Genomic DNA, 15,421 nt, shown 5'->3' with positions numbered 1-15,421 from the left:
GAAGAGAGACTGATCCAACAGCTCTGAGGCACCAACCCAAAATAACCTGGAAAAGGCAACCTCAGCACTGGGGGATGGACCGAGGAGCCAGAACAGGGAGCAACCAGGGAACGAGGGACAGGACAAGAGGAAACAGGTCCAAGCTGTGCCAGGGGAGGGTCAGGCTGGACATTGGGAAAATTCCTTCCTGGAAAAGGCTGTCAGATGTTGGAAAGGGCTGCCCAGGGCAGGGTGGAGTCCCCATCCCTGGAGGGATTTCCAAACCCTGTGGATGTGGCACCTGGGGACATGGGGCAGTGGTGGCCTTGGCAGTGCTGGGGGATGGTTGGACTTGGTCTCATGGGCTTTTCCAACCTCAGTGATTCCGTGATTCCATGAACACAGGGGTCTCACAGACCCTCACTCTGGGTCACATTTCGGTGCTGAACTAAATTCTGAAATGGATCATCCCTGTTTCCAGAGCTTTGATGCTTTGGAAATAATCCTTTTACTTCACATATCCAATCATTCCATCGATCCAATTTTGTTCAGAATTGATTCCATAACAATTCCATTTTCACCAAAACAGGTGTTTTCCTCAGAAAATGTGACTCTGATCCAACTACCAACCTCCTCTGGTGAAATCAGCTCTTCATCTTGGGATTTTTTTGGACAAATGGGGTGGAGTGGATTGAATCCCAGAGCGTGGTTATCCTGTATATCCTCCTCCCAAATGATCCCAAATTTCCTTTATGAAGTTTTCTGCTGGCAATTACATCCTCCTTTTTAACCCTTTATCCACTGCCTCCAGCACCTGATTGCTTAGTTTTCTTGCCAGCAAATGATTTCACCCTCACAGGTTGGGAAAAAACTGGATCATCCCTCTGCCTCTTCCCAAATCCAGTGCTCTGCCAATCCTGGCACTGGCCCAGCATCACACAGCTGAAACCTGCAAATACTGGAAAACCACCCCCTGGAAAATGCTCAGAGCTTCGGTTACTGATGGCCTGGGAAGGGTTTTGTCACCAGCCTGGGACACTGGGACATCACCCTGCTCCTTCCCAGGGAACAGACATGGAACAGCCCAGTGCTTCCAGCTTTTATCATGGAATTCCAGGATGGTTTGTGTGTGAAGGGACCTTAAAGCCCATCCAGTTCCAACCCCTGCCATGGGCAGGGACACCTCCCACCAGGCCAGGAATGACACCTTGCAGAAAGCAGGGAAGAAAAGCAGCCAAGAAGCTGGAATGACACAGGAGGTGAGGGATGGATGTTACCCAGGAAAGCTGAGCATGGGGGAGACCTGTCAGGCAGCTGCTTGGACTGTGCAAGAATCCCAGAATCTCTGAGGTTGGAAAAGCCCTCCCAGCCCATGGATCCACCCTGGGCCCCATCCCCACCTTGTCCCCCAGCCCAGAGCACTGAGTGCCACGGCCAGGCCTTCCTGGGACACCTCCAGGGCTGGGCACTCCAAACCTCCCTGGGCAGCCCCTGCCAAGGCCTCCCCACCCTTTCCAGCCACAAATTCCTCCTCAGCCCCAACCTGACCCTCCCCTGGCCCAGCCTGAGGCCGTTTCCCCTTGGCCTGGCCCTTGTTCCCTGGCAGCAGAACCCGACCCCCCCCGGCTCCCCCCTCCTGGCAGGGACTTGCAGAGCCAGAAGGTCCCCCCTGAGCCTCCTTTGCTCCAGGCTGAGCCCCCCCAGCTCCCTCAGCCCCTCCTGCTGCTCCAGACCCTTCCCAGCTCCCTTCCCTTCCCTGCACACGCTCCAGCCCCTCCAGGTCTCTCCTGGCTGAGGGCCCAGAACTGCCCCCGGGATTCCAGGGGGGCCTCCCCAGTCTGGGAAAAAAAACCCCAATTTCTGACAAACACAAACCCTGATCCAGCCCCAGTCCCTGGGGGTGCCCTGGGTGAACCTCAGAGCCACAACCAACTCCTCGGAGCAAAGTTTTTGGAACAATTCCAGACCCAAACGGAGGGAATGGTGTGCCGGGGGGGCGAGCTGAGCTCGCAGAAGATGGTGTGAACATTCCCTGCTCCGGCTCTGCCTCGGAGCTGAGTCAGCCTGGGATGAGAAACCGGCGCTGAGATCACCCGGAACCGGGGCTGGATCTGCACCCCCAGGGAGGGCAGTTCCCACCAAACCCTGCTTGGGCACTTCCCAGTGGGAAGGAGCCTCAATCCCAGCCTGGAGAAGCCACAGGAGACCCGGTGTGTGGAGATGGAGAGGGAAGAGCAGCTGCTGAGTGCAGGTGATCCGAGATCAGCCACCCCCTCCTCCAGTACGGAATGGCAGCTCTGGGAGCACAACTCCATCTCCCACAGGAGGAAGAAAAGCACTTTGACACGAAAGAGGAGGCAGAAAATGAACAAAACAATCAACTCCAGCTCCCTGAGCAGAGCCGGGCAGGAGGACCCCGGTAATGCACAGAAATAAGGAAAAATTCCAGCTTTTTGGACACAGGGCCTGATGAGGATGCCCTGCTCTTGCTTTAGGCTTGGAAGGAGACAATAAATCACGAGTCAAATTGTGCAGAAAGGCTCTTCAAAACATTACAGAGAGAAATGTGTCACAACCCGGGCATTAAAAACTGAGCAGCCAGACAAGGCATCGACCCTGAGGAGATGCAGGAGGATCCCAAACTGAGAGGAAAGGGAGGCAGACACAGGCACAGGGAGGAGCCACCAGCACGATGCTGGACGTGGACCTGGTGGGTCCAGCTCCAGGCAGGTCCTGCAGTTGATCCTGAGCTCTCGAAATCGTGGGTTTGGTGCACAGGAGCAGCCAGAAAAGGCAACAAAAGCTACCAGGGAAGAGGTGGAAAGGGAGGTGGGACGTGTCACCGGGGGCTCTGCAGGTGCTGGGAGCTGCTCTGGTTCAGCATCTCCAGGAGGAAGAGGTGGGAGTGGAGCAGGGCCAGAAAAGGGCAATTAAAATGGTCAAGGGGATGGAGCAACTTCCCTACGGAGACAGGCTGGAAATATCAACTGCTGATGTGGCCAGTGCCATGGCATTGGAGTCTGGAAGGGACAAGGGCAATGGACCACCAGGAAATGGGATCTCCTTAAGTAATCTCCTTAATTAATTACAATTAATCTTGTAATGCCACTGTCACGGAGGGGGAACTGGGCTAATGGACCATCAGCTGCTCCCGGGGGACATTTCCCACTCAGTCTGATCCCTCCCAGCTGACCAGGATGTGAAGCTTGGAAGTCTGTCACAGGAGACAAAGTCCCCCTTCTCCTGACCATGATTCAGTTGGGTTTTTTTCAATCCTAGAATCCCGGAATCCCTGAGGTTGGAAAAGCCCTCCCAGCCCATGGATCCACCCCGGGCCCCATCCCCACCTTGTCCCCCAGCCCAGAGCACTGAGTGCCACGGCCAGGCCTTCCTGGGACACCTCCAGGGCTGGGCACTCCAAACCTCCCTGGGCAGCCCCTGCCAAGGCCTCCCCACCCTTTCCAGCAAGAAATCCTTCAATGTTCCTTTTCCAGCCCGAGCTCTTCTTTTTGGCACAGATTTGCAGGTGCTGGATGAGTTCCATGGATTCTGAGTCCTACGAGCCCCTCTGCTCTGGAGCCAGGCTGGGAGAGCTGGGGGGGTTCCCCTGGAGAAGAGAAGGCTCCAGGGAGAGCTGAGAGCCCCTGGCAGGGCCTGAAGGGGCTCCAGGAGAGCTGGAGAGGGACTGGGGACAAGGCAGAGAGAGACAGGACACAGGGAATGGCTTCCCAGTGCCAGAGGGCAGGGATGGATGGGATATTGGGAAGGAATTCCTGGCTGGGAGGGTGGGCAGGCCCTGGTCCAGGTTGCCCAGAGAAGCTGTGGCTGCCCCTGGATCCCTGGAAGTGTCCAAGGCCAGGTTGGACGGGGCTTGGAGCAGCCTGGGCTAGTGGAAGGTGTCCCTGCCCATGGCAGGGGTGGCACTGGATGAGCTTTAAGGTCCCTCCAACCCAAACCATCCTGGGATCCCATGTGGCACCTTGTCCATACCCTCATTCCATGTCTGTACAGAAGAAGCCTGACCTATTAATGAAGCACCTGAATCCCACATTCCCAGGAATAAGAAGTTCCTTGGAGGAAAAGAAGCCCTGAGGGCTGAATTGAGCTTGTCCTGCTCCAGAGCTCCGTTCTGGCCCAACACCAGGACAGGGCCACCAGCCAGGAGAAACACCTACCATGGCACAGCTCGGGGGCTTTGGGGGTAAATCTTCACCAACGGGAAGAGAACAGAGTGCTCTGGAATGCCAACCTCAACATTCCAGCCTGGAGAGAGGCTGCAGGATGACCCAGGTCCCAAGATGCTCCTGCTGAGAACCTGAGCCCTGAGCTGTCTTTCCCAGCCCTCCCAGTCACTCCCATTCCCTGGGCACAGGATGTACTGGTGCAGAAATGGGATTTCACTACAATCCGTGGCTGTGCTTATCCAGGGAATCTCTGCCCATGTGCTGAGACCTGCACTGAGCTGCCTCCCTCCAGACTGGTGACAGAATTCCATACCCACGCTCTGGAATTCCGTCCCTCCCCGGCTGACCAAGGCGGATTCCTTGAGCCTCAAACCATTTTCCAGCTGGTGAGTCATTCCAAGAGCCCTTCAGAATCCTGCCTGGCAACGCTGGATCCATCCCACAGGGCTGGATCACGAAGGGAGGGCTGATCCATCCTCCGGAGCTCCAACCAGATGGGAAGTTCGTGGAGCTCTGGAAGTTTGTCCTTCTCACACACGAAGGATCTGCCACATCCCACACAGCCAACCACGGATAACACGGGAGAAACCCCTGGCCTTTGCTGAATTCCCTCTTCCCAGGGTAATTCCCAGCCCTCCAACCCACATTCCTTGCTTGCAGGCACATCACCTGGCAGGGGCTGCTGGAATGGGAAAACCCCACGGCCCTGGAGCAGCTCCTCTGCTGAGTGTGATACCCACAATCCATATGGACACGGGGTTTGGGAACACTGAGAGAACCCATGGAATCACGGAATCACTGAGGCTGCAAATCCCTCGGGGACATCGAGTCCAACCCTCCCCAGCACTGCCAAGGCCACCCCTGCCCCACGTCCCCAAGTGCCACATCCACAGGGCTCTGAAACCCCTCCGGGGATGGGGACCCCCCCCTGCCCTGGGCAGCCCTTTCCAGTGTCTGACAGCCCTTTCCAGGAAGGAATTTTCCCATTATCCAACCTGACCCTCCCCTGGCCCAGCCTGAGGCCGTTTCCCCTTGGCCTGTGCCCCATTCCCTGGGAGCAGAGCCCGAACCCCCCCGGCTCCCCGCTCCTGGCAGGGAGTTGTGGGGAGCAAAGGCCTCCCAGTCTTGATTCCATTTATTTGTACCTAAACCCCAGAGTCACCAAGGAATCCAAAGCCTCCTCCATGAAGGCCCAGGATTCCATGGAGCCCAGCAGCAGGTGCATCTCCAGCTCCCACAGAACCCCCCCGGGACATTAATTGTATTTCCCATCTCTAATTCTTCGCTGATTTAATTAATTGCCTCGTTATTGACACTTCAATTTCCTCAATCACCCATTTCATCCCCTCCAGAATATCAGGATGACACAGTCCCTCCACCCAGCCTTTGGAATGTCAGGGATGAGCACGATTCCCAGGCATCACCAGCAGACAGCCCCTCAGCGAGGCTCTTGGAGATACTTTGGGATCTGTTATTCAAGCCTGTTAATTTGGGGCTGTTTATTTTTAGCAAATACTATCTCACTTTCTCCTTGGTTACAGCTGGGAAACTTTCTGTTCCAAGCACATCATATGGAGAGATACATCCTCCTGATTTGTTCCAAACTCAGAGCAGAACATTTCTGCCTTTTTTTTCCTTTTTTTTTGCACCAGAATATACAATTTTATCATTTGCATATGGAAATGGAGCTCGACCAGCCCCTTTTTTTTTTCATCTCCTAATGCTCTAAAATTTCTTATTATCTTTAAATACTGGCCTTTGATATTTCCTTTGGCTCCTCTTCCCAACCTCCTACACACTGGAGCTCAAATTATCCGCATTTCCTTCTCCTTTCCTTGCTAACCTTTCCAGCAGGGAGGGAGCCGGGAATGCTTCCCTTCTCCTTCATCCCCACACTCCAGTGGGTGAAGTTTGCCCAGCAGATTTTTCCCCCCCTGATTTTTGGGCTCCATTTAGCAGCCTGTCCTCAGAAAACCTTCGGATTTTGACAACTGGGATCACGGGATGGTTTGGGTTTGGAGGGACCTTGAAGACCACCCAGCTGCAACTCCAGGGACACCTTCCACTGTCCCTGGTTATTCCAACCTGGCCTTGGACACTTCCAGGGATCCAGGGGCAGCCACAGCTTCTCTGGGCAACCTGGGCCAGGGCCTGCCCACCCTCCCAGCCAGCAATTCCTTCCCAATATCCCACCCAACCCTGCCCTCTGGCACTGGGAAGCCATTCCCTGTGTCCTGTCCCTCCAGGCCTTGTCCCCAGTCCCTCTCCAGCTCTCCTGGAGCCCCTTTAGGCCCTGCCAGGGGCTCTCAGCTCTCCCTGGAGCCTTCTCTTCTCCAGGGGAACCCCCCCAGCTCTCCCAGCCTGGCTCCAGAGGAGATATTCAAAGCCCATGAGATTCCCAGGACACATTCCCTGAGGGAGTGACCGTGGCCAGAGCAGGTTTTCTCCTCACCCACAAGGAAACAACAACAAAATCATGGAATCACACAATCCTTGAGGTTGGAAAAGACCTTTAAGATCATCAAATCCAACCACCACAACCACCACGTCCATGTCCCCAAGTGCCACATCCACATGTTTTTTGAACATTCCCAGGGATGGTGACTCCACCACTACCCTGGGCAGCCCCTTCCATTGCTTTCCATCCTTTTCCACAAAGAGATATTTCCTAAAATCCAACCTAAACCTCCCCTGGTGGTGTTGGGGTTGCCCCAGGAGCTTCTCACTGCTCTGAGATCCCAGCTCGATACGAATTCCCATTTCCTTCAGCTAAAGCTTTTGCACAACTGTGTCATCCAGCCCCAAAGAGTGAAAACATGCACATTTATATCACTGGAATTTACATCCACAGATTTATCTCCACATGTTACCCCAGGTCCTGGGTGCACACTCCAAGGTGATCAGTGCGTGTCCAACATGGAAGTGAACCCACAAAGGCTGTTGTCAGACCACAGGAAGAAAACCCAGGATTTAAACCCTGACAGGCTCAAGGGGAGACACCAGGCTGGACACTGTGGACTGTGCTCTGGAATCCTGGTTGGATTTTTAAAAAGTCCCCCACACTGACAGGTCTAATCCAGTCCTAAACTGGGCAATTCCCCGGCCTGGAGCCGTCCCGCTGTCCTCAGGTGAGCAGGAATTGCCTGATGGTGTAATTGTTGGCATGCTTTTCATGGAATCATGGAATCATTGAGGTTGGAAAAGCGCTCTGAGATTGAGTCCAACCATCCCCCAGCTCTGCCAAGGCCACCACTGCCCCCTGTCCCCAAGTGCCACATCCACAGGGCTTGGAAATCCCTCCAGGGATGGGGAATCCCAAAAGGCAATGTGGGGACATGGGATCCTCCTGATCCACACCTGGAGAGCTGCTGCAGCTCCATCCCCTGGGGACCTGGATCCCTGCTGGTCCACACCTGGAGGACTGGGGGGGCCCCCCTGGAATCCCGGGGGCAGTTCTGGGCCCTCAGCCAGGAGAGACCTGGAGGGGCTGGAGCGTGTGCAGGGAAGGGAAGGGAGCTGGGAAGGGTCTGGAGCAGCAGGAGGGGCTGAGGGAGCTGGGGGGGCTCATCCTGGAGCAAAGGAGGCTCAGGGGGGACCTTCTGGCTCTGCAAGTCCCTGCCAGGAGGGGGGAGCCGGGGGGGGGTCGGGCTCTGCTGCCAGGGAACAAGGGCCAGGCCAAGGGGAAATGGCCTCAGGCTGGGCCAGGGGAGGGTCAGGTTGGGGCTGAGGAGGAATTTGTGCTGGAAAGGGTGGGGAGGCCTTGGCAGGGGCTGCCCAGGGAGGTTTGGAGTGCCCAGCCCTGGAGGTGTCCCAGGAAGGCCTGGCCGTGGCACTCAGTGCTCTGGGCTGGGGGACAAGGTGGGGATGGGGCCCAGGGGGGATCCATGGGCTGGGAGGGCTTTTCCAGCCTCAGGGATTCTGGGATTCTGAGGAATGTGGTGACAGGCACATGGGCACAGCTCCAGCACCCGGGACAGCGTCAGGAGGGGCAAAGCCCGGCTGGAGCAAAGACTGGGAACAGACTTGAGGCAGAACAGGGATATTTTTAGTGGCACAGTGGCACCAAAAGGAAGTTCAGGGAAAATGCGACTCTGCAGATGAAAAACCAGCCGTGGAGGAGTTAGACAGGACCAAAATCAGGCTTAATTTGGCTTTTTGTCTCAGTGTTCATGGACAAAGTGAGCTCCCAGAGCTTGGAGAGGAGTGGACAATGCAACATGAGGCAGTGGGGAAGCAACAAGTCAGGGAATTCTTGGAAGAGCTGCTGCCTCTATTGGAGGAATCCAGAGGCAGGCAGGGAGCTGCTCCCAGGGCTGGAGCCCCTCTGCTCTGGAGCCAGGCTGGGAGAGCTGGGGGGGTTCCCCTGGAGAAGGGAAGGCTCCAGGGAGAGCTCAGAGCAGTGGAGGGATCTCTCCAGGTAACCCCTGCTCTGCATTCCAGAGCCCTGGGATGAGTCTCCATCCCTGGTCTGTGTTCCAGGCCCCTGGGATGAGTCCATGGGGAGATCTCTCCATGTCAGCCTGTGGTCCTACAGGATCTGCTGCCTGCAGGGCTGTGGGACACATCCTGGAATGCCAGGAACAGCATCCTGGGATGGTGCCAGACCTTCAGAGGTGCTGTGAGAGGACCAAATGCAGGAAGACCTTGGGCAGCTACTGGAGAGACTGGGAGTGCTGAGAACTTGTTACTGGAGAGACTGGGAGTGCTGGGAACTTGTTACTGGAGAGACTGGGAGTGCTGGGAACTTGTTACTGGAGAGACCAGACTGGTTTGAGAGCTGGCTACTGGAAAGGCTGGAGCTGCCAGCAGGGAACTGGTTTGTGTTGGTGCCAGAGACATCTGGGAACTGGAGACAGGACTGGACAGGCTGAGGGTCCACGGCCTGGGGGATCCATGTGTGGGTCAGATCCCACTCCAGGTGGTCCATCCTGCCCCTTTCCTGTCCCCAGCAGTTGGGCTCTGGGATCCAGGCACTGTCCTGCCACCGGTCCCTGCAGGAAGGAGCCATTTGTGGCTCCAGAGCTGATCCAGCAGCTCTCACGTGGAGATTGTCCCTGTCACCAAACACTTCCCAACCTGGAAACGCCTCTCAGGGCTTCCCAAGGGTCTGGAATGCAGACAAGGGGTGACCTGGAGAGATCCTCTCCCACTGCCTCATCCCAAGGGTCTGGAATGCTGACCAGGGGGCTGACCCACTTCTTTATTGGGATTTGCTCATTCCAGTGTGGAAGCACTTTACACCTCCCTCCCTGTCCAGCACTGACCTCCAGGACTAAGAAACCTTTAAAGCTAAAAGAATAAAGATTACTTTCACCTTCGTTTAATTACTATTTAATTAATTCTTTCCTTTCACCTCCAAAGGACGGTCTCAGGTTAGAAACGAGGCCTCAAACTCCAAAAATCCCCCACACTTTCCACCTAAACCGAACACCTCCCTAACCCAAACACCTGGAAAGGTCAGTGAGGGCGTTCCCAGAGACCTGCCCGAGGTTTCAAGCTCTGTGCCCGACATCTCCCTTTTGGAATATCCCCTTGGAATGTGGCTCTCCACTGCGGCAGAGCTGCTGTGCTCATTCTAAAGCCACCTCCAGCTTCCCTTCCCGGGAAACCACTCACGCTTGGCAGCCACGGGGGTGGTCAGCTCAGCTCCTCCTGCTGCTCCAGAGGGAATGGGGACCAGGAAGCACAGTTAGTTATTCTGCAGCTCAACATCCAACCGGGAAGGAGGGGAGAGGGCCGAGGTTCTCCCACCGACCCGCTCCCCACACCCCATGTGCACCTGAAGCTCCTGAATCCCCTGCTCTGTGATGTTCCTAAAAGGTCTGAGTGGGAAAAGGAATCAGCTCTGGAAGGGTTTGTGGGTTTGGGATCGTTGGTCCTGCAGCCTTCCCATCAACTAAACATTCCATGGCCGAGGAAAAAGGATTGCCAGAAAGGACCCACAGAGCCCTGATGGGAGCTGGGGGCTCCTCAGCCACCTCCCTGGCACAGGGGTGAGAAATATCCATGGAAAAGAGCCTTTTAAAAAGATATATTTAGGCTGGAAAACCCCTCTGAGCCCGTTGAGTCCAATCATCCGCCAGCACTGCCAAGGCCACCACTGCCCCCTGTCCCCAAGTGCCACATCCACAGGGATGGGACTCCCCCCCTGCCCTGGGCAGTTGTGCCAGGGCTGGACAGCCCTTTCTAGGAAGGAATTTTCCCAATATCCAGTTTTCAGCACAACCTTCAGACTCCCCAAAGCAAATCACTGGAGCTGAGTTGGCCAAGCACCAGTACCCACCAGTGCCCACCAGTGCCAGCAGTGCCAGTAAGACCAGTTCAGCTTTATTCCCAAAATCCCACATCTCCCCCTTTTCAGTATGAAGCCATTCCCTGTGTCCTGTCCCTCCAGGCCTTGTCCCCAGTCCCTCTCCAGCTCTCCTGGAGCCCCTTTAGGCCCTGCCAGGGGCTCTCAGCTCTCCCTGGAGCCTTCTCTTCTCCAGGGGAACCCCCCCAGCTCTCCCAGCCTGGCTCCAGAGCAGAGGGGCTCCAGCCCTGGCAGCAGCTCCGGGGCCTCCTCTGGACTCCTCCAGCAGCTCCACGTCCTCCTGCTGTTGTTCCCAGGGCTGGAGCAGCTCTGCAGGGGGGTGTCCCCTGAGGGGGCAGAGGGGAAGAATCCCCCCCTGCCCTGCTGCCCACCATCCCTGTGGGGTCAGCCCAGGGCACGGGGGCTTCTGGGCTGGGTCATGTCCAGCCTCTCAGCCACCAACACCCCAAGTCCTTGTCCTCAGTTCCCCCCCAGGCTGTGCTAATCCATGGTCACTCCACAGACTCCACATCCATCCGGCCTCATCCCACCCCTCCTGCCAGCAGCGCTCCCTTGGAAGGGGCAGGATCTGTCCCACATCCCTTCCTGCCCTAACACTGCACATCCTTCTTGGAAACCAACTCTCTGGGACCCTTTGGAACCAAGACACGGAACAGACCAACTGAGTGACCAACACTTTGACCGTTCTTTGGCTGCCTCACTGGAAGAGCCTCTTCTCCGGCCTTCAGAAACCCAGACCTGGCCTGTTCACCCCAAACCCACCCGGCTCAGGACACCATTGTCCCCTGCAAAGGTCCCACAGCAACACCTCCTCCACGCTCCTCCAAGCCCAGGCCCTAAAGCACCAACTGATCGACGTTCCCTCTCCAGAACCACTCCTTAAATCCAGCCTCTGCTGGGGGAGCAGCCGAAATCTCCCCGTCCCGAGTGACACAGCTGCCACCCCCCCGCCTGGGACAGGCCACACGACCCAGAACACCCCATGGGAGATGAGAACCCCGTGACCAGGTTGGCCCCGGAGGAGCCGCGGCCGCGCTCACCTCGATCAGAAAGTCCCCCGTGCGCAGCCCCGCTCTCCAAGCGACTCCTTCCACGTCCACTGATTCCAGGTACTGGAGCGCTGGGAAGGCCGGGGTCGGGGTGAACTCCTCGATCGGGGTTTCAGCTGCAAAACACAAAGGCAGGGAGGGCTTGAGGGGGTGGCCAAGAAAGTCCCTGTGTTGGTTCAGGCGCGTTCAGTGCCCGTCCACGGCATTCCCAGCCAGGGGATCATCTGGGATGGAAAAGCCCATGAGACCACGGAGTCCAACCGTCCCAGCACTGCCAAGGCCACCACTGACCATGCCCCCAAGTGCCACAGCCACAGGGCTTGGAAATCCCTCCAGGGATGGGGACTCCACCCTGTGCCAGGGCTGGAAAACCCTTTCCAGGAAGGAATTTTCCCCAGTATCCAACCTGACCCTCCCCTGGCCCAGCCTGAGGCCGTTCCCTCTCCTCCTGTCCCTTGTTCCCTGGTAGCAGAGCCCGACCCCACCCCCGGCTCCCCCCTCCTGTCAGGGACTTGCAGAGCCAGAAGGTCCCCCCTGAGCCTCCTTTGTGCTGGGTCATCAGGCCCAGACAAGTTCTCACGCCCCTAAATTATCCCAAAAATGCATTTTAAGAACTGTGTCAACCCCCTGACGAATCAGAGAGCCCATGGATGGCCTTGGAGTGCATCTCCTTTGATGCCAGGTCACTCCAGCCAACGTCACCCACACCCTCCTCCATTTCAGAGCCTGTAGACCCTGATTTCGTGCACACAAAGACAATTCCTCCTTTATTCTTTATTTACATATTTTAGGCAAGACTTTTTGCGCTCCATGGACCAGCACCACCCCAAGACCAACTTCTCCTGACAGGATGTTAACGTGCTGAACCATCTCAGATGCTTTTTCACCAGCAGCTTTCCACGACTCCTCCCCTTCCACGGGAGCCAAGCTGCGAAGAGCTGACAAGTCACCCTCCCTATTTTTAGAAATGCCGATGGAATGTTCGATTCCCGAGGGACCTCCCCGGTGATAAATTCAACCCCCTGGCCCAGCGCTGACCGGCAAGTTCTCTGAGAGCTCTGGAGTTCAAAGGGCCGCCGAGATTTGGTGCAAAACCAGGCGCCCCTTAGGCCAGACCTGAGTGGAGAAGGGCGTGAGGTGCGAGGTGAGAAAGACCTGGAGGGCTGAAAACCAGAAAAGGGGAGGCTGGAAGGCTGTGAATGTCAAGCAAATTATTTCCATAATGCTAATGAGACATATGGTCTCTGTGGAGAAGCAGCACGAGGCGGGACCCGGCGCTGCCCTCCCGGATCACACGCGCCCGAATTAAGCCACGGAAATGTTAAAGTCAAATCCTGATCCCTGGGGAGGGTGGAGTTGGACAGATGACAATTTAATTGGTTTGCCAGCCAGGAGAAGGAGACTGATGTGAGCAAACTGTGTTATCACAGTGGCTGCTCCCCCCATCCCCCGCTGCGTTTCCCAATGGAAAAATCCTAAAGCAGATCAAAATCCTAAAATCCTACCTCGGTCACCAAGGATGCTCTTGGGAATCATGGAATCCCAGAAGGGTTTGGGTGGAAGGGACATTAATGCCCATCCAATGCCACCCCCTGTCATGGGCAGGGACACCTTCCACCAGCCCAGGATGCTCCAAGCCCTGTTCAGCCTGGCCTTGGACACTTCCAGGGATCCAGGGGCAGCCACAGATGCTCTGGGAAATTCATCCCTCACCACCCTGCCATCCACGAATTCCTTCCCAATATCCCATCTCTCCCTGCCCTCTGGCACTGGGAAGCCATTCCCTGTGTCCTGTCCCTCCATCCCTTGTCCCCAGTCCCTCTCCAGCTCTCCTGGAGCCCCTTTAGGCCCTGCCAGGGGCTCTCAGCTCTCCCTGGAGCCTTCTCTTCTCCAGGGGAACCCCCCCAGCTCTCCCAGCCTGGCTCCAGAGCCCTGGCAGCAGCTCCGGGGCCTCCTCTGGACTCTCTCCAGCAGCTCCATGTCCTCCTGCTGTTGGGGGCACCAGAAACCTCCAGCAGTTGTCCTCCTGGTTTAGGTGCAACCACGGAATCATGGAATGGTTTGGGTGGGAAGGGACCTTAAAGCCCATCCAGCCCCACCCCTGCCATGGGCAGGGACACCTTCCACCAGCCCAGGTTGCTCCAACCTGCCCTTGGACAATTCCAGGGATCCAGGGGCAGCCACAGCTTCTCTGGGCAAGGATATAATCCAAGATGTCACCTGACAGGGCACTCAGATGAAGTGAAGGCAGCAGATCCCAGCTCCCAGCCTGTTCCCTCCGTGGTATCCACGTGTCACTCCAGGCACAGCCCTTCCCGTGGGCTGGAACCTGCAGCGAGTGCACGTCGTGAGACACGAGCTGGGAAAGTGTCACCGGGGCCTTCAAGGCTCAGCAAACAAGAAAATGAATCCTGAATTAAGAGCTGTATCCCCGTGGAACAAATCCCAGGAGCGTCATTTAATCCAGGATGGGGACACAGGGAGACAGGGGAAGTGACACTGCCTGGAGTCCCAGGGCTTGGTCACCGGGAATGGGAGAGAAGCTCTAAAAATGGACTTAAACATGAATTAATCCTCTTCTCCTTGGAGAGCAGGTTTGGAGGGATGACTGCTCCCAGTGTCCTCAACATCCATGGCAGGCAGTGGATGGAGGAGCTGGGACCCTCATGGTCACAAAAATCATGGAATGCTTTGGCTTGGAAGGGACCTTAAAGCCCATCCAGGGCCACCCAAAGATTTTTGCCAAAGCCAACGACTTTAAATCTCAGGAAGCAGAATTTAAACCTCTTGAGGAGCCACCACAGCTCTGGTTGTGCAATCTGGACACTTCCTGGCCTTAAAAACCCCTCAGTCTGGGCTGTCCCACAGGAGGAATTCCAGCTCCAGCTGTGGGAGAAGACCTGGCAGAGCTGGATCACCAGGAAGGCCTGGGGGCAACAAATCCCATCCTGGAGGCACCAAAATCCATCCTGGAGGCACCAAACCTCCTCCTGGGGGCATAAAATCCCATCCTAGGGGAATCAAACCTCCTCTCAGAGCCACCAAACCCCATCCTGGAGGCACCAAACCCTCTGCTGGGAACAGGGTGAACAACATGGATATTTTAATTATTCCTGAGCAGGGTCTGTGCAGTCGAGGCCTTTCCTGCTCCTCACCCCCCATTCCTTGGGGCAGGGAATTAAAATCAGCTCCTGAGTGTTTAAATTCCTAAGGCTCCTCTAAAAGAGTGGGATAATGCAAATTCCAGACTCTGCTGGGCCTTGTTTCCCAGTTTTCCATTAGATCTCCACAAGGATCACACCACCCTCAACAGGGATGACCCAACACCCCCAGTCCCAATTCCTGTCCTTCCTGAGGGTCACCAAGAGTCCCAGAACTCCTCTGCACAGGAGCCAAGGTCTGGAAACCATCAGTGAGCCCTTAATTTCCATGATGATCCCAGTGTTGTATCCCAAAGTCTTACTGCAGGGCCTGGGGACAACATTCCCACTTCCCAGACCAACGGGAAGATCCTTGAGCTCTGACTGCACTTCCTGCAACACCCTCCCAGGGTTGGGAAGGGGCTCCTGAGCTTCCCACAGGACAGGAAAGGACTAAACCACCCTCAAAGGATCCCCTAATCCCACAGATCCCGGCAAGCGCCGAGCCCTTATGGAATTCCCTGAGGGATCCAAGTGTCTGTGATCCCAGTGGCGCTGGCTGGGATGAAAACCCAACAGCTGAGGCTGAACAGCAAACTGGAACCTTCCTGTGAGGAAATGCAGCAAAACCAGGTGGAATCAGGGAATCCTGGAATCACCGAGGTTGGAAAAGCCTCCAAGACACCAAGTCCAACTGTTCCCCCAAGGCCACCACTGCCCCATGTCCCCAAGTGCCACATCCACAGGGCTTGGAAATCT

At 56.2% G+C, this 15,421-nt stretch overlaps 1 protein-coding gene across 5 annotated transcripts in view; it reads right to left on the bottom strand.

Moving 5' to 3' along the window:
• The window catches only part of LOC113982203 (SH3 and multiple ankyrin repeat domains protein 3-like), a 90,161-nt gene that overhangs the window by 37,838 nt on the left and 36,902 nt on the right, over positions 1–15,421 (bottom strand). For all 5 annotated transcript variants that reach the window (XR_005566543.1, XM_039389515.1, XM_039389517.1 and 2 more), the window contains one exon: positions 11,514–11,638. Coding sequence is in view for 4 of the 5 variants with exons in the window: in XM_039389515.1 (XP_039245449.1) it covers positions 11,514–11,638 (125 nt within the window). In the remaining variant the exon portion in view is untranslated. The remainder of the gene's footprint in view (positions 1–11,513; positions 11,639–15,421) is intronic.

The sequence above is a fragment of the Pipra filicauda genome, unplaced genomic scaffold, assembly GCF_003945595.2.
Source record: "Pipra filicauda isolate LSUMZ 115617 unplaced genomic scaffold, ASM394559v2 scaffold735_size141612_pilon, whole genome shotgun sequence".
NCBI lineage: Eukaryota > Metazoa > Chordata > Aves > Passeriformes > Pipridae > Pipra > Pipra filicauda.
This window is presented reverse-complemented; position numbering and strand designations above follow the sequence as displayed.